Source organism: Aquila chrysaetos, chromosome 14 (assembly GCF_900496995.4).
Source record: "Aquila chrysaetos chrysaetos chromosome 14, bAquChr1.4, whole genome shotgun sequence".
Classification (NCBI taxonomy): domain Eukaryota; kingdom Metazoa; phylum Chordata; class Aves; order Accipitriformes; family Accipitridae; genus Aquila; species Aquila chrysaetos.
Window position 1 is genome coordinate 33,124,197 of NC_044017.1, and position 25,916 is coordinate 33,150,112.

The 25,916-nt window shown below is 37.0% G+C and overlaps 1 protein-coding gene across 3 annotated transcripts in view; it reads right to left on the minus strand.

The window, feature by feature from the left end:
* The window catches only part of INTS6 (integrator complex subunit 6), a 46,628-nt gene that overhangs the window by 11,474 nt on the left and 9,238 nt on the right, over positions 1-25,916 (minus strand). For all 3 annotated transcript variants that reach the window (XM_041128665.1, XM_030036384.2, XM_030036385.2), the window contains 6 exons: positions 14,149-14,238; positions 5,929-6,112; positions 4,764-4,889; positions 3,746-3,900; positions 695-847; positions 422-554 (listed from right to left, as the gene is read on the minus strand). In XM_041128665.1, the coding sequence (XP_040984599.1) occupies positions 422-554; positions 695-847; positions 3,746-3,900; positions 4,764-4,889; positions 5,929-6,112; positions 14,149-14,238 (841 nt within the window). The remainder of the gene's footprint in view (positions 1-421; positions 555-694; positions 848-3,745; positions 3,901-4,763; positions 4,890-5,928; positions 6,113-14,148; positions 14,239-25,916) is intronic.

Sequence of the window (25,916 nt, forward strand, 5' to 3'; positions counted from 1 at the left end):
TGCCAATTGGTCAGTGCTTAAATTAATATACGTATTTTAACATACATATAACTAAACTAAATATACACACACACAAGATTAATGCTGCAGCCAAAAGATGGAACCTGATAAATTATTTATCAAATTGAATTCGTAATCGAGACAACAGATTGGGAAAAATGGATCCTAAAATAATGAAAAGTGAGACCAAAACATATCTGAAACAGTGATGATCAATTATCTTACACATTGAGTCTGGGTCATGAAGGTCAGCCAATTGGTGACAAGTGAAACAAGTTACTGATGACAAATACATTGCTCAACATCCTACCTTTCTACAGGTGTGTGATTAACACTGGCATTAATTGCAGTAATCTATTTAGATGAGATCAATTTTTCAATTGTCTACCACCTAAGAAAATTTTTATGAAGTGGTATTTACCTAGCAGTGGAAGGAGGACTGGATAATTGTAAGGCATCACAAATAAATTCACACAATTCAGCGCTGTACTAGCTTTCAAGTAACCAAAAGGATGACCAAGTTCACTGTATTTTGCACTATTGCTCACATATACCTGCAATGAAACACATTATATTGTATGTAAATCCAAAACATTGTGTGCTGAAATTTTACATCCTATTTTGATTATAGAATAAAGTCTATGAAAAACAGCATTCTACAAATAACTTCCAATTCAGCATGCGCTCTACTTGCCTGCCAGCAGGTCTGAGGGGATTTTCTTTCCAGGATAAACTGGGTCAGTGGTGAAGGTTCTAACTCGTATTTATCAAAAGGCAGTTTGTCAATGACCATCGGTTCACAGTCAGTACAGGAAAATTTCACCACAGGATGAGATGTGCGAGGTGGCTAAACATAAGCATTCACTGTTAATAAGTCTGCACAACGGTTAAAATGCAATTGTGCTATGACAACTAAAGTAATACAGATTCTTTGAAAACAGACATATATTTAATGAGCCTATTCAATACAGGATTCATATTTATTGTTACTGAGTCCTAAGCAATTAATTTATGACCTTAGCACTGTCTTATAATCTGAAGGAATCTTATTTTCTAAGTAAATGCCAATTGTTTTACCTAGTAAACCTAGAACAGTATGCAAGTAAAACTTCTTGCATATACACAAAAACTTTGCAAATGGAAGTAAATCCCAGTGGGGACAAAAACATCTTCAATGCTACTCTGGGGCATGCCCATCTTTATTCCCCACAGAAGCAGGCACTGTACTTTTGCATTTGCTGACTTCCTCCAGCACTTTTCCTTCTTGGCAAATTAAAGAGTTACAAGATTCAAACTGAATTATAATGACCAAGAGCAGCATGAGTTCAGAAAAAAACAAGCTTTAGAAGAACTCACATTTTAACTAGGCCTGTGAAAAATTAGTTGAATTCAAGCAACTTAAGTGTTTGGATTTTAATCTTTTTATTAATCACAGGGAAAAGGCCTTTGTGCCTTGAGTTTCAAGTGTAGGTTAACAACAGATTTGAAATTTCTTTTGCTGGAAGGGAAAGCTGATTTTGTGTGTGTAATGAAAATTGGAGCTGTACGCCTTCCACTCAAGGGTTTTCAGGAGAGGAACATAAGCTCTTATACTTACCCTGAGCCTCCTACAAGGCCACAAGGCTCTGGGGAAGAGCTCAGTTGGGAAGCCTCCTTCCATTTACTCTTTTTACAAGAAGGTAACTAATAAATACATAAGATAAACTAGGGAAACACAGAGTTTCTTGGACCTTCCTACCACCTCAACTTGAAAGTAATTTTCCTACATCTAGAAACTCTAGCCTCTTCCTTTTAGGATGAGCCACCCAAATGTTATCTGTCCACAGAGCTGGGTCTTGCCTTGAGTGTCTCCACTCTGAGGAAGGTGTACTGTCCAAGCGCACACAAAACAGGAGACCCAACCAACTGAAGGAACCGCAATTCTCTTCAAAGAAGATGCCTCTAATAAATAATTGGGGTGGAGTTTCTGACCAAGCCATGAAGCAGTTATACTAGGAATAAAAAGGCTGCAAAAGAAGTTGAATGCTAAGACTTGAGAAGTCAAATAACCCTTGGCTGGACAGCAGAACTATTTTTACCTCAGAGCAGTGGGAGCAGCCATTTATATGTTGATCTGCCAACACAATTATTAGCAGACTTTCATATACGTTTAAGAAAGCCTTGATAGTATCATTACCTACAGTACACAAAGCAGTTGTTGGGGTAGGACTGTTTGAGACAACTCCACTGTGGATCAGGTAACAGGGAGGAAAAGAAAAATATCTAACTATGGACTCTTAAACAGCCAAGAGTTACAAAACATGCTAAGTTTTAATACCATGTTTTCAGAACAGTAAGGAAATACAAGTCTTGAAACATTATCAGCAAACTTAGCTCCACAATGTTGCATATAGAAGGTTCAATGTGGAATTCCAATTGATGTCAACAGGAATTCAGCTGCACATGCAATAATCCAGTGCTTTATGCAGTTATGAGAACTATACATGCTACAACTAAGAGAAGAATTTTCTCATCTTCTTGCCATTTGGCTAAGTCAACCTCATGTTTTTAGCAGATTCAGTTCAACAACTCTTCACTTAGCAAGATCTATTTTAGCAATCACAATCAAGATCTGCAGTTGCAGACAAACTGTACTGACTCTATACAGTGAATAGAGGCACATAAGCCGTTGATAGTGATTACAAGGAGCACACAGGACAGTTCTCCTACAAAGCAGCTTTTTCATATCCAGTACACAATGACATTTTGTTTTTTTAAATGACTATAGAAGATTTACTTTTATTCATATATGCTAGCTTGCTTTGTAGTTCAGAAGGGCATCCACGTCCTTCAATGAATGTGGCCACAGATGCCAGCAATATCAAACCTGTAAACATGACTAAAATTTCATACTTGTATCACTCCTCAACAACCTGTATTTCAAAGAACTTTATAGATTTTTTTCAAACACAGGAGATAAAATTTATGAAAAGATCAGTAAGTTTGCTAGTCAGCACACTAGTTTCAGATCAAAAAACCCACAGAAATTCAATAAAAATCATCATGAAATGTAGGGAACAATTATAAAACTGCATTATTTCTATTTTAATGATTCTCAAAGATTAGCAGAAATACAAAAATACATTATACTATACTAACAATTAGTTCTCAGACCAAATAAAAGGCAGTGGCATACATCCTTTTATGAAAAAGAACAAATAAAATTAATTCTGTGGGTAGTATTTAAAAAAACAAGACAAGTTTCTCTACTTGGGATAAACTTAAGGTATGGCTACACTGCACAACAGCAGATGAAATGACATTCACCTTCTAGAATGAAGACAGAACTATCACAAGGATTCAAAATTGGGAAGATCATACTATCTTTTATTAATACCATCTGCGAGGCAATAAAATTTGATAGGCTATTATCAAAGTACCACCTTATTTCTGGTTTGATATTTTAACAGAGTTCAAACAGAAACACTACGTGCATGTACTAGGTCAACTTATAAATCTGTTATAGGCAGTTTCTTAATGCTTCAAAGTTACTAAAAAGCAAACCCCATGGTATTATTTGCTCATCAGTAATTTATCGGAGATAACTGCAACACAGGTTTACATGTGTCATCCCTTCTTGGGTCACACAATTTTAATGGTTACTACAATGAAGTACATATCTCAAGATTTAAAAATCAGTGAATAGGAAATCCTGGAATATTCCCCAACACACAAACCCTTTGCTTTATCTAACTTCAGTACGTACCAGCGTTGGAGAATTCTGATCTGGCCAAAAGGATTCAGGAACAGGCCAATGACCTATAGGAACCCCAGTTTTAGGGTTTGGTCTGACATAAATAAGTTTGTGACAGCTGTGCCAGGGTTGGGGTCCAAAGGATCTAGATATATCCACCTGTCCATCTACAGAAGAAAAAGGCTTTATGAGTCAAAATAGTGTTAGAACTCAAAAAGAGCATTAAACAACTTCTGTGAAGAATTTAAGAACTAAACCCCCAGGGAAGCTCTTCCTGCAGTTAATATTTCTAAGAACAGCAGATAGTTGTCAGTAAGCGTTTCTGCAAAAACCCAGAAACTACGAGAAACCAAATAAGCACTGAATGTTTAGAGGATCAGAGCTGAGAAAGCCAATTATCTGGAGCCCTTCACAATAATCAGCTTCTTTCTCCTCCCATTGTTATTAACAGAGAACCTTTAAATTTCCATGCATAAAATAAAATTTTACACACGACTAATACCACTGGACTAACTTTTTATTGCAGCAAAGCAGGATTAAAAAAAAATCCCACAAACACTTCTCAGTAACATCTTAAGAGGGACCTAGCTAAGCTGTTTAGAACAAGAAGTTAAGGCTGCATAGTTGTATTTGCTATTTTAACTCTTAATGCAGTCACTTTACTACATTAAACAAAAAAGGATAAGCATATAAACCCACGGTATTTCCATATCAAGCTATTTACATTTCTAGCTGGTTGAAAACTACTGCTTAAAACTCATGAACCCATTTAACTATGCTTGACGTGAATAACTGCATTTAAGACTGAGTGATATGACCAAATGTAGAGGTTTTACATAGTGTCTAGCAGCTATACAGTATTTTGAAAAAGAACAACAGAATTTCAGACACAGCAGGTCCTTTTGGTAGTATTATCTTTTAAATTGCAACAGTTTTCCTTTTGTTTTGCCAACTATTACATTAAGTTCACTAAATTATATGGATAGTGATCCCTGCCATTTGATATCATAGTGTAAAAAATTTCAAGTACCATCAATTGGCGAGGGATCTGGTCCAGCTTTTTCAAAATTTATTACCACTCCACTTTGCACTTTTTGCACCAATGACTCAAGACATTGATTCAGCATTCTTGGAGAGCACACACAATATGATCGACCTAGAACAAAACAGTCAAGGTTAAGGTTGTTCAGTGTTTCTGCCCTTATTTTAACTTGGATCATTTAAAACTGTTCACCCATCACACACATTGATTTACATATGGATCACTGATTTAAAGCTTCTTCCTAACACTCCCTCTTTCTTTAAGCAGCAAGGCAGCCTAGTGAAGCAGTGACAGTGTTACATGCACCTCATTGGAAATGCTTGGGTTTTAGCCCCTTAATGACTTTAACTCAAATTCTTGGTTGCATTCATGGAAAATGGGCTCCCCCTTGTGACAGACATCAACACTTAACTGTCCACGAATTCTAAGTCAAAGCACTGTTAGTATAGTATGACATTACAGTCAGAAAGCAAAGGAATCAAATCCTTTTGGAATGCTTTTTAAATCCCTTTGCTTGCTCTCTATCACATCCCCTCCAATGCATCAGAATAATCATGTTTTTAATATGTGATGTAATCAAAAACTTTTACAAACAAATTATAAAATTAATGCCCAAGTTTGATCTGGAATATAATTTCTAGGAGATTAAGAATATGAGTTATGATGGAGAAAAGAGTACCAATTTTGCAGAAATATTATGCACTCTGCATTGCAGAAATTCTGCACTGCATTCTGCATGCTCTGGAGGGGGGAAAAAAAAACCCCACAACCCAACACATTTCCTTCACTTTTGGCTTCTTCAGATCAGAGTATGCCAGGAATTTATCAAAACTGTACTGCAGAACAGACTCAATTTTTACAATTTCTAATTGTGATACCAAGGTGCATTAGAAAAGAAGTAAGTTTTCTCTTCTAAAAGAACTGCTAAAGAAAGTAGATTCAACACTCTTCCAAGACAGGTTACATTAAATTATCTGTAGCTTTAATGCAGTAAGTGCCTTTAGTTTTATTATATCGGAGTTCTGAGTTTTCACAAGTAATGTAAGAACTTAGAAATACTCATTCCACCCCATGTACATGATTAACAGAGCTAAATTGAATTAATTTTCATTTGCAAAAGTATTCACTTGTCAAAGGAAACCAGGGCACTCACCTCCTGTGACTTCGCACATAGGTGTGATTGCAGAGTCATCCACCGGTACCCCTGTCATCTGCTCTGATTCTGGTGCTGTAATACCAGGCAAACGGAGAACCAAAGCAAATAACCTCTGATCCCATCGAAAGGGTTCCTTAGTCAACTCACTTCCAGGTAGAGGGGAATTGAGAGGTAAATGGAGCTGAAAAGGAATTTAAATCTGTGAATATGCTGCTTTAAAAAAAAAAAAAAAAAATCAGGTTACATCGTGATGGCAATTCACTCTATATAAACACACTTATAACCTCTCCACAGATATTTATAATTTGATTCAGGTACTGTACATTACAAGCAAGACACCCATCATTTAATCAACACTTCAAACATTTCAGGGCAACATGATGCACAAAGTTGAGAGTTACAAACTAAGTGGGAACAACCGCTTTTTAAAACCGATCTAAACTTCAGAATCAATAGAATATTTTCTTCAGAATTTCAGCAGTAAGAACTGCTTCACTGCAGTGTTCTTCAAACAATTTTCTGCAGAACAGGCCCATTCTCAGCTCAGTCTTTTCCTCGATTCTTCAAGATAAAAAGCACAACTGAATGAAAAGGTAATGTTAATCTAAGACTCCTGCAGAATAAATATAACTTGGGCATAGCTGCTCAAAAAACCTAGCTGCCAGGATCACCTGCTCCAAATAACTCAGCTTCAACAAGTGAACTAATGTAGTAGTTATGTTATAGAATCAGAAGACAGAGATTTTACATCACTTGGGTACATCCCACAACTAAACTCATGCCTGTGCTTTAAGTGAAAAACAGAGATTAAAATCAACACTGAAATGCAAAATGAGTTCTCACTTTTAGGTAATAGATAACAGTAGCCACAGCTACCCATACAAGGAAGAATTGCTTGCCACATGCTGTTGTGTTGCCTCTGTCTGGGAAGAGCTACACAAAAGTTTTAGTTCAAAATATTGAAGATACCATCCACGGATATACAAAACATGGGAGCATTTCTTTTCTCTTTAATTCCAAGAGACAGTAAAGAGATTCAAATTTCAGGCTTCAAACATGCTGCACTAAAGATACAGCAATGGTCAGGGTATTATTTATTAACAACTAACAGCAACAGCCAGAGAGACTAACAGAACATCTAAAATTCCCAGGGTTAGCAGCAATTTTATAACTAGTTAACTGAAACAAGAAAAAAAAAATAATCAATGCATTAGCTTCTAAGGGACAGCACAAGGCGTTCAGAACACTCTAGCCACTCTTCTTGCATCCAGATACCTCACACATAGATTAGCAGGAAAAAGAAAGCTTATCAAAACATTCAACTACAGAAGCCCTGAACAGATAGACTAGACTTACAACAAGTAATTACAAGTTTCAGAAATATTTGATAGATCCCTGGCTGATGATACCACTGTCAGTACAAGCAAAATTCTCATTTCACCTGGGGCACTGCAGCCATAAAGGGGAAAAAAAAAATCCCCAAAGCAATGACTTAAGTGGTGCAAACAGTTCCATTACCTAGCCAAATACAAGGGTTAAGGCCAAAAGCTGAAGCAAACTCAACACTTCCTCAAACACTTTCCTTCTCATGCAGCATTCAAAAAATCCCAACTCTCAATCTCAACGTTAGCAAAAGAAACTGCTAGTCTGTTCCGAAACTTGATGCAAGTCCACAAAAGTACCCATTACAAATTGCCTTCAGTTTTAGTTCACAGTGGTTCGTTGAGGAGTTTGCAACAAGCTGTTGAAAAAGTTTTCTTGTTTGCTTATTTTTAAGAGATCAACTTGAAAGCATTCAACTTAATTTCTAAACTCGAAACCTCAGCTACTTCTATTTACATAACGGCAAGCATCTCATATTGGGAAAAATACATGTCTTTGTGTTTGAAAAATAATCAATTTATGGATAGAATCTCAAAGCCAGGAACAAACACAACAAACTCACTCTCTTAACATGTGAGCAAGAATGAGAACACTTTGGACTTTTCAGCACACCTGATGCTTTGTCCTGAATTTCTGCTTTTGCCGATGCAACCAGAAAGCACATGTGAGAGCAGCACTATTTTCCCCAAATGTTTCACATGAAATTGGTCAAGGGGCACTCAGCTGTATACCTGGTTTATTACTAATTCACATGCACGTATTTCCCCTTTTCACGCAAAGGGCCAGCAATGCCTGCCTGGCAAAAGAAACTCAGAAGAATAGCCACATTCTTAGTAAACAGCCTAGAATCCTGACTGTAAGAGGACTCAATTGCAAGTACTAAACAGTCCTCACCTGGGGCTATTAAGGAACACCAGTCACCAAACTTTCCTACTTAGATCTGACTGAACAGAAGATTTACTAGCTCTGAAGAGTACATTTCATCTGCAAAACATACATATGTAACAGCACTGTTTTTCTTCAGGCAGCATATATACATATTTTTTAATATATGTATTTATATATAAGTATCCCATTGGACCCTGCACCAACACTATCCTGAGTTCAGTTTATCTCAAACTACAAAACCTTTCTTTGACTTAGATGGTTATATATATTGAGAGAACCCCAAAACCAAACAGCACTCAGGAGCAGGTCTTTGCATGTACATATTACTATCAGGAACATTTTCAAACTGCAAGATGACAAGCAAAGCCAACAGCATCAAGTCAAATGTCCTCATTTTCCTTCCCACAGTTTAATTCCAGTTAAATTTAACATCCATGTTACTGGAGAAATTATAGATTCAAACCAGGCCTCATTCTCCACATACATTAGTAACTTGGTCTTCTTACCTCCAGTTACTTTTTTTTTTAACTGGTATTGTATTACCATAGCAACTGCATACCTAGCATAAAATCAGATGAGCCTAGAAATGTACATCTTGCATTTCATTTCTCTTTCCCCACGCATATTTCAATATAAAGGCATGCACATCTTTTCCTCTTTATCCTTCATATTGGTTGCTGAGAAGAAAGACTGAACAATTTAAAGGCAGGTTATTTACCAGCAATGGTCTTCAATATGTTGTCTATATATAATCACAGACAAGTGTCCTCCCAGCTTAGTACTAAAAACAGCTGTTTTGTCTCAACACTAGTTTGTAGGAGCACACACAAACCCTACCATTCCCAAATGCCATAATGCTACAGTAAGATAGCAGTGTGTGCCTTATGCCTCTTCCCTGCCTTCAAATCCACTAAAATGTTCAAGAACCAAGAGGGGTTGGAGGACAACCTTTTACTGAACAGCTCTTAAAGAACCCGTTATTGGCAAGCAGGTCTTTTGTTTATTCTGAGTCCTTGTTTCTACATACATTTATGCCATCATAAGAAGCAGCACAGAATGAAATCCTCAAAAAGCATCAGAGGATCCTAGAGACCCTAGGCTGAATAAAAGCTAGATAAGCATTAGAAAACTCTGCAGTGGCACGGTAGTTGGTGAAAGAGAGCAATGCTCTTCTGGCAATGATTGCACTTACAGGCTCATGCATTACAATGGGCAGCACTAGCACTGCTTAAGTTTTAGTACCCAGGTAATTACAGGCAGCTCCATCTTGGGAAATCTCATAAAAGGTTGATGCACGATTAGGTACTCAATAAAAATATCCATACAGAGACAGTCAACTTCTCTGTCTTTCTGAATCTAAAAAAAAAAAAAAAAAATCTTTAAAATTAAAAAAAAAAAAATCTATCGGCAAATAACCTTCCTTGCAGGCTTTTCTGGTACCCATAAAAAGACAAGGCACATCTAACATTCCAAGCAAATGCAGCATTTCCTCCTTAGAGAACTGAAGGACTAAGGATGGGCAATGAGCTTCAAGCCCAGCTGAGAAAACACGGTCTTCACAGACTGAGAAACTCCACTTAAAGTTAACAACAGCATTATGTTTTCCTATCTTTTTCCATCCAATCGTATGCAGCTATAACAGAGATAGAAAGCCACAAATTGTTCCTCCATAGGAAATAACTTGAGATCACGGAGAGGCACTAGGTCAACTACATGATACACTTGGCCATTCTTACGCTAGCATTAACCATAAGTGCACACTGAGCTGATAGTTCCACAGCATTCACACGTCAAGAGCTCTGGGGCTCAGTGCCAAATGCTGTGATCCTGGCAACTGCTGCTAACAGGAATAGCATGGATGAGGAAGGAAGGGAACATACATCTAATAAGATCTGCCACATGTTGCTTGCAGAATTTGTTTAGAAATCAAGATTTCTAGCTGGAGGAACTATGATTAAAAATATTATGGAGCATTTACAGTTCCTGATTACTCTTGAAAGTAAGCAGGACCTTACCACTTGTTACAGTTATTACAGCAGGGATGCAAGATGATCAGCCCTGGGAAGGATCAACTTGACAATGTCAAACAGTTCTGGGATAAGGAGTCAAGAAAATCACTGATTCCTCCTGTAAGAGTCTCTTATAACTGGAAGATCAGAATAGCAACATACAGAAGCCAAGCAGCATTGCTCATGCTTTTTGTTTGCATAATCATTCACCAGAATGTATCAATAGGTCAATAGCCCAGTTTCCATCTTGCAAAGAGGAGTTTAATGCTTACTCTTAAAACAGAGGGTATGTAGAAGGAAGACAAGGGAACATAGCTTAGCAGCTGCAAAACTGGAGAAGTATGACATTTTATTTCATAACATAAAGAGGAATAAGAGAAATCCCCTCAAGCAATTAAACACTTGTTAAAGGAAAGATCAGGAAAGGGCTAAGACCAAATTTGAGGGATCAGGCCAGAAGTGAAAGCCACTCCAAGAGGAATCCATACCATGAGACCAATAATTAATGATGGTATTCCAACAATATAAGCCCATCCCTTCCTCAAGTTATGACTGGGACAAGTGAATCCAGGGAAGAATCTGGTCAACATGTCATGCTGAGCATAGAACTGATGCTGACACTCCAGTACATCAGCACTGGTGCATTAGAAGTCAGTGCCAGAAGGGACAAGACTAAAAATCCTACTAACTTGTGCTGGTGAAGATGATAATTGCATAGACTGCATCATTTCTGTCTTCAGTCTGAGGAACCACATTCATCAGAGACAAAGTAGTGCTGAATGAGTAAGGCTCTTTATCTGCAAAACCCATATTAAATTCCACAAAGGAACAGGACATCTGAAGAATTCAGCAAGAGCTCTGAAACAGGGTTTAAGCTTGACTGCTTCACACTAGGGCAAATGACAAGTGTTCCCACAGTGATAAAGCTGATTTAGTTGGTAAGAATGCAAATGTTCATCTGAATGACAAAGCTTTGAGAAAACTTGCCTCCAGGTTCCACGCTGGCTTCACAGGCTTTCCAAAAACAATGTTCTGTCGGTTCCCTTGTACTTAAGTTTTAAAAGAACTAAAAATATACTGCCTTAGTCTGTGATAAGAACTTTACACAGGAAGTAAAAACACTGTTGTCATAGCCAGTGGGATATGATCACTTCCAACACCAACTCTGAAAAGCTTCTCCAAAGTCAGACCCAAAGAACAGAAGAGACATTTGAAAGTGACCAAAAAGCTTTGTTATTGAACAGAAGAGCAACAACAGACTTCCCTATCTCCAGGGTAGTGTTACTGTATTAATTCTGCCTCATTTCTGCATGTCCAACTTGAGAGGTAACTGTAAAGGATGCTCAAGCTACACTAAGAAAAATTCTGATCAATAGGACACACGTTGACAAAAGCAAAAGATTATCCCTGAAAGACAGAAGCACCCTCGGATGCTTTGTTCCCCTGCTCTTTGATAGTGTTAAGGATGTTCCTACCAGTACAGCTATAGCAAAAAGGAAAAAAAAAAAAAAAAATCCCATCCATTGCTGGGTATGAAACATATACCCTGTAAATACATATGGAAGAGCACTCAAAGAAACTTGCATTTTGTCTTGCAGGAAGTAAGAGCAGTGGTCACTTGCAGTTCCTCCAGAAGGCAATGCCTTTAAATTTGCTCATTTACCAAGAAATCATTATTTCACTATCATTAGTAGAGCAGATTCTGCATCTCAAATCATGTAAGTGTCAAATTTAGCCCAATGTCACAATCCTGACACTAAAACTCTGGGCGTAGTGCACACTTGTCAGTGAGCACCACTCATGAGCCAAGCCTAAATTCAGTAGATTAAAGCAGCCACCAGAAAACCCATTTTCTCAACAGAAGTTACAACAATTTAAAGATGTGAATGTGTGACCAAATGTTTGCCTGACCATAAGAAAATGTCATCTTGTGAAGACCAAGGTGAAAAAGTTGTACCAACATTTGAAGGAAAAGGAACACAAAAAACTTGTTGGCTATAAAAAAAATACTCTTGCTGTAAGAAAAAGAGCTCATGACAGCCAATAGAGCTTTCTTACCTAAATGATTTTGGATAAATGAACAAGATGAAAGGAAACGTAATGTAGAATCATAGAACGGTATACATTAGATGGGACACATGAAGGTTATAGAGTCCAGAACCTTCCGATTGCTCAGGGCCTTGTCCAACTCAGTTTTGAGCATCTCCAATAATGGAGATCTCACAACCACTGGACAACCTATGCCAGTGTTCAATCACCCACACAGTTAAAATTTGTCTTGATATCCAGTCAGAATTTCCCCAGGTACAATTTGCAGCTGTTGCCTCTCACCTCAGCCCTGTGTACCTCCAAGAAAAGCCAGGCTCCCTCGCCCATTAAGTTGTTGCAGATGGTGGTAAGACACTCCCAACCCCACAGGCTTCTCTTCTAAAGGCTGAACAAACCCAGTTCTCAGCCTCTACCCAGATGCCATTTGCTTCACCCCCTGAGCATCCTGGTGTCCCTCACTCCAGGATGTCAATATCAGACTTTACAAGTTAGTCATCTGACAGCAGAGAAGTTGCTTCTCCTCAAGAAAAGACTTAGACAGCTAAGTGACTACCCAATTAGCTCTTAAAAAAACAAAACAGTATTCTGCTAACAGCACTAAATGCTGTAGAAGGCTCTAAAGGTGTCACACTACCCTCTGTTTAATTAACACTTGCTCACTGACAATCACTGTAAATATGAGGCTGCAATTTTACTCAGTATTTTGGACCACACCCAATCAATCACTGGATTAAGCTGAAAATGACTTATTGAGTAAAAAAATATGACAAAAGCGAGATTTCATACAGACAACCTACTTGGTATCATGGATCCAGGCATGCCCTTTCAGTTACTGGCTATGGCTATTTGTTAGTAGTTCATGTAAAATTATGAGGTCATTCAACTTTCTTCCTCTAAGTCAGATACATTACAAAACCACTCAAATACCACTTTCCATACAAACAACTTCTGTAAGTGCTGTAAGAATGTGATATAATAATAGAGTATTAGGAGAAATTCAAGTAAATTATGAACAATGATGTATGACAAGTTAATCTGTATAGTCAAATGTGGTGTACCACATGGAAAAGTCTGAACCCTCCTCTTAAGCTTTAGGACAGACCTTTGGATATTAAGCTTTTCCCTGAAAAGGGAATGAGCTTAGGGATTTTTTGTTGTTGTTGGGTTGGGTTTTCTTTACTACTGCATGGAATGGGCACCGAGCTGGTCAGACCAACCCTATCCCTAGTGACCTCTTCCATCTTTTTAAGGAAAGAATTCAAAACCACCAGTAAGTTAAAATAATTCAGTGCCTCAGCATTTGCTATAGCTCTGAGTTTGCAAGATGTCTGAGCAGGTATTCCAGTATATTAAGATTTGGTGTTTTAAACTGCTCTATAGATTTCATTTGAAATACATTTCTTCAGCTCTTATCTTGGATTATAAGGATACTACTGATTTGATTATAATCACTGTAAGAGCCCAGTGTGAAAGAAGTACATATTTCACATACTCCCTCGTGGCCACATCCTCTGGGAAATCACTACGTTAATTTGGGTCTATACATAAAGAACTTCTATCTAGACCAGTTAAAGACATACAGGCTTTACAGAAATCAATTTCTTCTGCTAACAACATATCTGAAAAATCCATGAACTCCCTGGACAGAAATAGTAAACTGATTCTACTAAACAGATGAACAGTTGTACTACATGCTTCTGTCACACGTGATAAGGAAAAAGAGCTATCCAGATTTTTGTAGTACGATTGTATAAAATTACCTCAAATTAAAAGGGAAAAAACACAGGTTTAAACTATTAATGAGCATACTTTTGAGAAGTCATAAGTGTAAACAGTATTCTAACACAACATTTAGTACACACCATTGTAAACAGAGGTCAGATCTTACCTCTTCCTGTATCCCACTGGTAGTAGTTAATTTACTTCCATCAGTAACTGTTATAATTATTGCTGGCTCCAGAAAAAAGGGGTTTCGTCCCTAAGGGAAAAAAAAGCAATTTCATGTAAAATGCTGTAACAAATTGATAAGCTTCTGTTCAGTCATTAAAACAGCCATTGATACCCACAGACAAAACAATGAGGCCTGAGGTATTTATTCTCATGTACTATATAGTAAAGTGCTATGGGTTTCTAAGTCTTCTTGCAGTTCGACCATGTAAAGCTAGACACTTAATATATCTGTATTCAATAAATGCATACAAAAACATGGCAAAAATGGCTAACATAGGACTTCAAGAACAATGTGCACTGCAGTATTCTGACAAGCTACTAGCTGTTTAAAAGAGCAACTGTCTCTTCAAACCAGAGATGCTTCCAATTCCCCCTATTCCAGGGCTGATTTTATGCATGATTTAATTACTGCGTGACCAACTAAAGCATTTGCCCAGTACCTTGTGATCATGATCTCCAGGTTAAGAACTAATACTCTATGTATTAACGAAAACTGACATGAACATTTTGACCAAAGTGGTTCAACCATGCACACAAGACTTACTTCAGAAACAAATACTTGAAAAATAGATAAACTTTCTGTACGAATCATTTAAGACAGACACATATACAAGGCAAGACATTCTGTGATCCCACCAAGACATTCAACTAGTCTAGCTGTAACAAACACACTTGGTTTGCTATTAGCACTTCCTTTTCCTACTGCCAGTATGCCAGGAGCCTTCTGTCCCTCCTGAAAAAGAGGATCCCGAAGTAATCCATGCACACGTCAACTCCAAGCCCAGGCAGCACATTCCACTCCAGCTAGGGTTGAAGACCGACTGGATAAAAGCTACCACAAGCTTTTGTTTAGTGGGTCCTACTCTCCTCCTATTGCCAAGCTTAAGGTCTCAGTTTTCATCTTCAGAAAACAATAAAGAAAAATACAACTAGACCCACAAACTGTCTCATGAATACTTGCAATTTACTCTAAAACATAGAGAACTAATAGGTTTTGAGATAAAGGCCTTTTAAATCCACTTTTTTTATAACCCATTTAATATAAAGGATCACCTACCGAATGTGTGCTTAGAACAGAAATATCACCTAACAATTTGAAATATATTTGGTGAGGGGTGTCCAGTTTTAATTCACAACACCACATTTACAGTGATTAATTTACTATATGCCAACAGAAAAATTTTAAAAAGTTATTTGGGCAATATTTTCCTCAAACCTTAGTGAGAATCCTAAAATTTTCTTTTAAAATAGCATACCATTACTACAGACAAAAAAATATGCAAAAATAAAATTAAACAGTGAAGATCAATCTCTCCCACGAAAGCTAAGCTAGTTCATAAACCAATTTAAACAATTACTCAAAAGAATTTAAGGACTCTCAAAACATACTCAATTTTAATTAAAATAATTTCCTAAGAATGTTTAGCCTTATTTAATTCTGAAGAACAGTTATGGTGTGTTATTCTGCCAACTAATAGTTCACCACAACTGCAAAACATCAGCTGGAAGCTAATTACGTTGCACTGAAATAATACTGAAAGCAGGGTTTCTAACTAGAGGTAAAGGATATTGTTCTCCTGATACTGAACATAAAAATACTTTAATCCTATTGCTAATAAATGATTGCAAAAATAAATTGATAACTGATAAAAATAACAAGGTTTTAGATTTAGAATGTCACAAACAGTGCTCTTTAGGTCAATATTCTGGTCCAATTTGTAACATAGGTATTAAAAATTTAGTCTCTGACAACCTGTATTATCCAGATATCCTCATTATCTTAAACATTTTGTGTACCTCAACTATAATCTTTCTCAGGAAAAATGTCTGAGGGAGAAACAACTTCATCCTCAGGCTATCTTTTATAATTTCACAAGCATTTTACCTGTACAATGGATGATCACCGACATACTAAGTCAAGAATCAACTCATATAGCAACATATTTACAAAAGCAAGAATCTCTTTTTACCAAAACAAGAACAACACTCATTTGTAACCAGAGTAACAACTGATTTGAGAATACCTGACCCCCAAAGACAAAGTAACTCACATTTCCACACCTATCATCTACAGGATAACTTTGGAAACACTAGCAGTGCACTGTTGCAGAATACTTCACACCTGTTTAAGTATATAAAGGGAAAGTTTCCCCTTGAAATCTCTTCTTCCCTAGCTAGATGTGAAAACACAGTAATGTTGAGTTCATCAACTCATCAATACAGCTACATAATATTATCCTTTCTAGAAAGAATTCATGAAATCAAGTCACAGAGTACACAATTCACCACTGAATTATTTAAAGACAAGTGAACAGAGCTGAGTTCACTTAGCTGCACTTAGGTTCACAGCTCCATGCAATTTAGAAACATGAAATGAGTATCTACATTCCACCTACAGGGGCAGAAACATAATTAGAATATAAGAGTTTCAGATAAAATGGCTATTATTGAGTTTTACTATTTTTGACTAAAAATTTCCATGTCATTAATTCTTAAAGAACACCACTGACTCTCCTGACACCACTCCTCACCTTAGCTGTATGAAGACATACAAAACAAAGGCATATAAAACCAGTATTAAGTCAGGTATTCCTAAAAAAACCCAAACCCTTATTTATACAAGCTCTCAAAACTCAGAGATGTTTTAGTAAATTGGCAAAATGAAATTCCAGAAGACTTACCAATTTCTTTAACTAAACTGCAACACTTTTGTCAATTACTGGTTTAGAACTTTATTTCAATCTAATGAATCTAATTCTATGATAATCAAATTATTTTCTACTGCTCTTCCTTTAGAAATATACTATTAAAATAAAACACTACAAATTTACACATCTTAGAAATACCATGTTCTTCAAAATAGGTGGTAACACCATTGACTGTGAATGCACAGGAAATCAATTCAGCACAGCTCAATTATTTTAGTTACACAGTGGAACACTGAGTGACAGAGCATACGTTACCAGCTCTTTGGCAGCTTACAGGTATGCTGAAATGCACTGGAAATCAGCTCAGCATACCAAGGTGTACATAATAAGCCTGTTTACAACTTACTCTGACAACTAACTAATCACCATGAGGTTTTGTTCATTTCAAAAGCAAAAATAATCCAGCAGCTAATTTTAGTATCATCTTACATTCCCACACAGGAAAGTGAAAGAAAGTGTGAAACCCTGAGTTCTTAAAGGAATTAGGGTAAAGATCAACTCAGCCTCAGCACCAATGCCTTGGGAAACATAAGGGCATTGCTCACAATTTAAGCTAGCATTATATAGAGCTATTCTAACAAGCATACAAGCAAAGATACTTCTGTTCTTCTGTTATCTGTTTTTGGACAGATTATAACCACTGATAGTGGATAAACATTTCAGAGTTTAGAAACTCAGCTGCTGTATTTAAACTGTGGCCATTTGAGTCCAAATTTACTACTCAGGCTACAGTAAATTGAAAAGTATTTAAGATTTATTTTAAACTCTTATTTTTAAATAGATTTACTTACAAACAAGTATTTTGGAAAGACTAAATACAACTTGCTTTTCCAGCTGAAAATTCAGTGGCAACTAGCTCCCACAGGGACTTCAGCTAATTGCCTCGTGTAGGCAAATTGGCTCATTTAGTATCCTTTGCAGTCTAAACAGCTGCTAGAGTAACCTGACTGCAAATTCCTTTCAATAATACACTTTTCCCTCTGAAGGTTCCTACCAGTGGTGAAAAAAGTACTAAGGAAGAAGCACCTAAGGTTTTAATGGCTGATGATCATGTTCAACCACCAAGTACTGTAATGTGGTACAAGAGGGTTTTTTTTTTTTCATTCACCTACAATCTGCATTTTCAAGGACAGATATGCACCAAGACGACAAAAAAAAAAAACAAACCCCCACACCTCTTTTTGGAAGAAAGTTATTTAAAAATCAGCATCAATACCAGGGCAATCTTGCAAGCTTGCTAGGCTAAAAAGGAACAAGCAAGAGATTCAAAGCCTTAAAACTAACTTATCTCTTACACAACATGCATTTTTTTGAACAATTTGACAGCTTCACAACTATTTGTTCCAAATCACAAAGCAACTCAGTTACATTGGTTGCCATTTCTTCAGTTTCCAGCTGAAGTAGTTCTGTGCTCAGATAACACAAAACAAATACAGAGCTGGGAGCCCCACTGAGCTCACACAGGGTCACAGTAAGAGGCACAGACAGCCCACCCCAGCTTGCATGATGCTCTCAGAGGGAGCCTCAGATCCAGCCAGAAGTGTATCAAATTATCAAGACACATTACTGTCTGGTTAAGACTCTCAAAACTAAGAATTCACTTTCGTAGGCAAGTAAGCTTAGCAATGTTTCAGCATGACTAACACATTCATGGGTTTGGGTTTTTTCTTCTTCAAAGTGTACAGGCAAAGCAATTCAAGAGCTGTTGTGACCTTTAGATATGCAAGTATGCAATATTATACATGCAGTAAGAGAAAATTGATTTAAGACTATTGTTATCTCAATGCACACATTTAAATATTAATTTCTGAGTCAGAAGTGTTGAAAAACTTAAGAAATAGCTGAGGTAGAAACATGACCAAAAAACCACCAAGTCAGACTAAAAATGACACGTTCAACAAGCAATTACAATAAAAAGAAGTATTTAGTACGACAAAAGCTTCATGCCCAAGAAAGGCTGGAAGTTGAAAGTAAATGTAAACTGAAATAAAGTGCATATTTTTCAACAGAACACATTACTAATCACTGGAAAAAACTCATTTTCAGATCATGATCAAGTGTCTAAAAGGTACGCTTTCATTTCAGTAAATCACAAAGTTTAACAGAAGTTTTATTGCACAGCCATCATACATTACATTATCTCAGCTGAGCCTTTTTATTTTCAGAAGTATCAGCCCTAACTGCCAGTAAATTTAGTCATCTGACCAGGAAATACAAAAGTGCACTATCAGTTTTTTCAATTGAATCAGGTTTTTTAGAATTTAAAAGGTCAAGATTCTCATAAATGCTCATGAGAATCTGTGAGCAACCATTGCTCAAAAACAATAGTTTAAAATGAAACCTAAAAGTCAGAATGATGGCAAAATTATTAGCTTTAAAGCTATCTTTTTTAAACTGACAACAGCTTAAAAAATACCAAAACACTGAGCTTGAATTTCAACAAACTAAACCAGATGGTCCAAATCCATCATAGTTTTTTCACTTACTTTTTGTATCTTAGGAACTTCAGTTACACTTTAGCAAAATCATGAAATGTCTAAAACATTAATTTAACATTTATTAGAGACCTTCCTCTGCATTGCTTGAGGCACAACACTATCAGTCAAGTACACAGAGGTATTTAACAGCTGCTCTATGCTCTGATGGTCAGCTACATAAGAACTGTAGCAACTTGTGCAACTTCTTGTCCCACACACATTTTCAGCGACTTTTACTATTTTCTATTATCCCTGCAGAACCAGTCAATACAGTTGTGAAGACCTATAGAATCAATTGTATTTTATGCATTCACACAACTGTTTCCGAAGTCACAAACACAACTGAATACACTGACATCATAGTAGCACTTCAGTGAATTCATAATTGGCAATATAACTCTTCACAAAAACTACTTTGCCTTTAAGATTTTTTCAAAACTACGTAGACATGCACCATAATCATGCACATATATGTACACACTATAGTACTCAGGAACGAACACGCTTTCTACTTCAGTAGATTAGTAAATTCTTTCCTACTACTTGATAAGATGCAAAATGGCTTTAAATGGAAGCTTTCCCAGATGAAGCTATGCTGCATATCTCCTAATTAATATTTAGCACAAACACACTATGAAACAATGTGATCTACCACAACACAAGTAAGAATACACTGGGGGGAAAAAGAGCAAGAAGGGCAGTCAGGTTCTACCACATTAGCTTTGATAAACCTGACTTCTCACAGGATATGTCACAAGAGCTCCATGATTCTGTAGCCAGACTGAAAAAGCACAGCACCTCTGAACTGCTTCATGGTGTTATCCTAGTGACTCAACCTGCACAATAAAAACAGCTTTGAAACCGTATTTAAGTTTGTTATGGCTGTTTTAGAATAGAAACTGACCCCACCAATGGGAACCACTTAAGTGTCAGAGAGACTTCTGTGATTTCAGCCTGAGTAAGAGCTGAAGAACATACTGGAATTCTGTACGGGACTAAGATCTCTGACAAACCAGGCTTCGTACACAAAGAAAGTTGTTAACTCATCTCTGCTTTGCTGTCCATAAGATTTTGATATACTCCCTTGATGCTGTTGATTATTCAGTAGATAATGCAGTTTTGCAGTGGTAGCAATTCTGTCTTACTAGAAGATGATCAGATATTTGTACAGTGCATGTATTTCCAGATCACCTTCAGAAGCCTCAGAAGATAGTTCAATGAAAGCGTCACTAACCAGTTTTACACAGGATTCAAGTGTTTTGAAGTCTGTTACGAAGTTTTCAAATCATAAAAGAAATTTCAATATAAAACAGAAATCTCCCTTGATGCCTGATTAATGACAAAGATAGATGCCAGATCAGAATCTTACAAAATGACCTAATGAAACACTATTCCAGGAATTACACTACCACCAAGAAAAAATGCCCAGTGTTTTTCTGAAAGGGCTGCAGGACAGCAGGAGGATTCTTACTATTAACTCTAGTTAATAGTCCACAAACATCTGCAGTACAGACATACATTCTCTATCATAACACTGAAACCTTTTAGCTCGCCCTGCAGTACGCAAGATGGGAGGACTTATGCTCTACCTCCCCTTCATGCTAGGCAGCTGGGAATACCACCTCACCCGCAAAGACAGGTTTCTGGAAGAACACAGGTAAATTATTCACCTGTTGGAGGTAATTTGAGAGAGCCCCTTACCACACCCAAAAGAAGAGCGCTCTACATCTTAAGGGGAAAATGACTGCTATCAGAAATGCAGGTGACAGTAGCAGGTTTTAGAAGCTCTAAGTTTAGTCCTCCATAGTCCCAAGAACCATAAAGATCTAGTTCCTCTCTATGTGAAACAATATAGACACACATAGGGTGGGTAAAAACACCAAATCGCTTCAACTAAGGGATGAGGGAAAGAAACAGGTTTGACAAATAGTGAAGGAGTCTTGAGTGAGCTCGTGACAATAACTACGCACTATGAAAACACCAGCTCTCAACGCCACCACTGACTCTCACAAACTAGGACTCACATGGTTTTTGTTGTAGTTTTACCCCCATAAAAAAGGACAAAATAGGACCCCCATAAATTGATGTTTGGCCAAAATAGCGTATCAGAGAGTACCTCACCTACATAAACTTGTATTTTTACATTGTAATTGGAAAACTAGCCAGCAGAGGGGGCACAAGTTAATAAAATCTATCCTTGTATGAGGTGTTTTGAGTAACAAGGAGATAAATGTGAGGCATGCTCTGTTGGAATACTATCGCAAAATACATAGAAACAAGTAAATACTTCTTTTCTAAAACTGTGTATACCTAAGAAACCCTACATGATTGTATAAGTACAAATAAGATGTAATCAGTCACTGAACCTTAATCTTCTGATCTAACTCTATGTTTAATCCAACAGTTAGTTCATAGTTTCTGATACCAGGGACAGCACATACTATCATTCCACTTCTCCCTGTTTTGCTGCCGATTGCCCATCTTTTGGAAGGCTCAGCCACAAACATTCAACTGTATTACACACATACACATTTTTCCTTTTCTTTTGAAGCTAAAAAATAGAATACTATCTCAAATTATTTTATCTTTTGGAGAACACCTTCAAATCACAAGTTTTAAGAAAGTCTACTGGAATTATCATGGTCTGAACTCATGCCTCCATTAACTCACCATCTTTTACCCCAAGGAGATGGAAAATGCTGTTCAAGCAGTCATGGTTTCTCCTGTACTCATTCACACTCTGAAAGTCAGGGTATCAACGGCAATGATTTTGCAGTAAGGGTGACTACCAAAAAAGACCTTTCCTCTGTGAGGTGAGGAGATTCCAAAACCTAAATTCAGCTATGTACAGTTGTCCTTCCCTATAGGCTACAGCAAGGTTATTACAGGCAAAGTAATTTTTCATGTCCTAGACAATTCTTTAGTTAACTACATTACAAATACCGAAGAGTTACTATAACGCCCAAGATATGCACTAATCACAGTTTCTTACTGGGAATGTCCATGGAGGATTACAAGGTAGTTAAATTGGTTTGCTTCATCCCTTACTGGCACTACAGATTAGCGGTAAATAAAATTATTTTTGCACACACAGTTAGGACATTGATTTGGTGGTACAACTGAAGCCTTCTGTATTTCAGGTGATTGGAACAAATGAGTCAGAGGTTTAAACAAAAAAAACAAAAAAAAGAAACAGTTGGCAAAAGGTTTTCAAAGCAGAACACAAATGCAACAGCAGACTTTTCCTAAAACCAAGCCAGAAATTAAACTCCTCAGCATACCAGTTACAGAATATAAGAATGAAGTTATCTCCCTAACATATACTACGTAAGTTCCATTTAAGAAAAGGAAATTTAAGGTATTTTGGAAAATAAATGGGATGAAAAAAGTCATTTGCTCCTCTGTATTTTGCTCCTAAGCATTTTCTTTTTAAATCTTTTTTAAAAATAACCATTTATGGCTTCAATTCACTATTGAAGCTCCAAACATATGTCATCTTATACTTGTCCTGCCCAGTCTGGAAGCCCTACAGCAAAAATCAAAAGATCCAGTCAGATATCACTTCTGTAATTAAAAATACTAGAGACAAAACAGCTATCTGAATTGTACAAGAAAAGACACCAAACATTTTGTCCAAAAATAAAAAAAAGAAAGAGAAATCTATTTAAGCATATCAGCTGCATGCTTTGCCTGAGCTTGCAGGTTTGTGTTCTATAGGCAATGATTTCATTGCATATCCATCTTGAAACATGCAACAAGAAAATTCTCTGTGCTTAGTATCATTTTTATAGATGCTCATAACTTTACACATTCTGGGTTTCCAAGTCTCGCACTGAATGTACTGCTTAAAGACTATTTAATTGCACAACTTAGGTCATTTTGGAATCCTACTCAAGAAGTTTGTGCTAATAACAAAACCAAAACCAACAGCAAGAAACCCCAAAAAGCACCCCAAAGCAGCCTGAAAAGGAGATCCAATGCAAGAAATCATCATTTTGGAATACAAAAATCTCCATATTGACGTGTGGAGTGGACATGTGAATAGGGAAGCGATGTGCATCAAGGAAGCATTTTTAGACTATGTTCATACTGAACAATAAAGGAATGATGAATACGAGGTAGGATTTACTAAGACATCAAACTTAAAATCTCAAGACACACTGATGTCTTCATGTGCCTAAATCACAGAGTTCCCAACATTACCGAGCCACAGAGTTTCAAAAAACGCCGGTTTAGTATAAAGGTTTGTCCTGTTTCTTTCATCTAAGAACAAATTTAATTGAGTTCTAAATAACATATTATATAAGTGATAACTTCTTGATTAACTTCTAAGTGCTCCAATTTAGATGAGGTCCTTGGTAAGTTTCAAAAACAATTCAGTCCTTGAATCTTTCACAATTATGTGACATTCTCAAAAAAGAAAACAAACAACAAAAACCCCACAAACAAACATAGAATGGACTTCATATATAGTGAATTCCAGCAAGTAAATAAACAGTGAAGAACAGCATTGAAATGAAGAATAAAAAGCCACTAACATTTGAAACATGTAAGCACTGGCATGACAGGTACATGATAATCCCAAAAAGGGAAGAACTTTACTTTTTCCTTACATTAATTGAAATACATAAGCAGCAAAGCAACTGTGATCACAACTTGCACTTTATTTTTAAGGTAATGGAAACTGTCATTTAAAAAAAGATGCACCTTATCAGTTAGTTACAGCTTAGTAAGTGAATCGCTACTGGAATCATCTGAAATTGGATAAATCAACCAACAAATCCTGGTGGTTTCCAAAGTTATTTGACTGAATATAGTAAATGCAAGCTGCTAAAAATAGGTTATATTTGAGCTTTTATAAACTTAAAAAAAAAAAGCTAAAATAACCATCCATACCAAACATAACTTTAAAGTCAGCCCCAAAGAATCTGGGTTTAAAGATGATTTTGGTCATATTTCCTAAAAATATTTTTGAAAGTTTTATTCCAAAAATAACTGGCCTTGTCAAGCCCTGGATCAAGTCCCTAATTACTGCAGCCTTTCTGCTTCACAGCAGTGACTTTACATAGCTGGTCCTGGCTTAGTCAGTGCAATTCACAGTGCCAAGCCAGGCCTCTGTTCTCCATATACTGGAGAAGGATAATGAATCTCACAGTTACCAGCACAATGAGTAGGGAAAACACCAAAAGAAAAAAAAAAAAAAAAAAACAACAAACCCAAAACAAACAAACAAAAAACAAACCCAAAAACCAAGGGGAAAAGCCAGAGAGAGAGTTGTATACAAAATTCTCCCCACCTTTTGGGGGTTTATCAATCCAGAGTGCTGACAAGCTGAAAGTAGCTTATCGACTCACGAACACAGGGCAATTCTTCTGAATAACTGCCCCAAGACTGCCCCACAACTCCCTCCCGGAGATTATCACCACTACAGCAACAGCAACTTAGCTGTTTTAAAACACATTCTGAATCATTACAGTTCACAGTCCACCTTATTAAGGATCTGAATCCATCACTGAATTATTTTGCTACATGAAGTCACACAACTTGAAGCAAGTTTGGCACAACTATGAGCTCATGAGAGGCCGTAAGCTCAGGAGCTGAGCAGGCAGCTAGGCTGGATATGTCTTGCATATAGATGCATACAACCAAGTCAGCATTCTGGGATTCAAAGCCCTGGGGGGTGGCGTATTGGTGGAAGAAAGAGATGGCCACTTTTCACTCATATTCTGTATGCTGAGCATCAAAAAAGAATGTCAGTGACCTAAACTAATTCCAATGACATATTCTGGATTTGTTCAATGTAGCTGCTTGGCTCAAGGAGACATTGACAAAATGCACAGCATATTCAGGTAATTTATTCTCAAACATTATTATTGGATGAAATCAGGTTAACACCCTGCTCTCCAGAAGCAGTAGCAGTTACATGTAGATAGAAAAAAACCCCTATCAATGAAAGGAAATGGGAGTGGCTACACTGAGCAGATATGAAATGTGATTATTCAGGTAAAAGTTTCCTGGCCAAGTCAACAAGACATTAAGCATGATTTTCAATACCTATGTCCCTGACTCACTGTCAAAACCCCATACTAGAGACCTCATCTGCACCGCAGCTCCCGCTAAATCAGTCTTCTAAAAGACCTCTGATGTTAAAGCCATGGAACTACGTTAGACATAATCAGCACTTACTTATCTGCTATTCTAGTTATCTACCACTGCAGTGCTGCAAGATCCACGCTTACCACCCATATTAGAATAACTAGAGTAGGATCAGATTTTGACAAACCCTCCTGTCCTCTCATACAACCACAAGTCTTATCTATTCAGTGTCCCAATCACAGTCATTCAAGGTTCCTGACTAAGGTTAGTATCATATCTTGCAGCCAGCAACTTCGTACCTGTCTATTTTAATTCAGCTGTAGGCACTAACCTAGTTTCCCAACTGGAAAAATTTAGGCTTAAATCTATAGTGGACTGTAAATTTATGTAAGCTAGGGCAAATCAATTAACTGAGGCAGAAATAC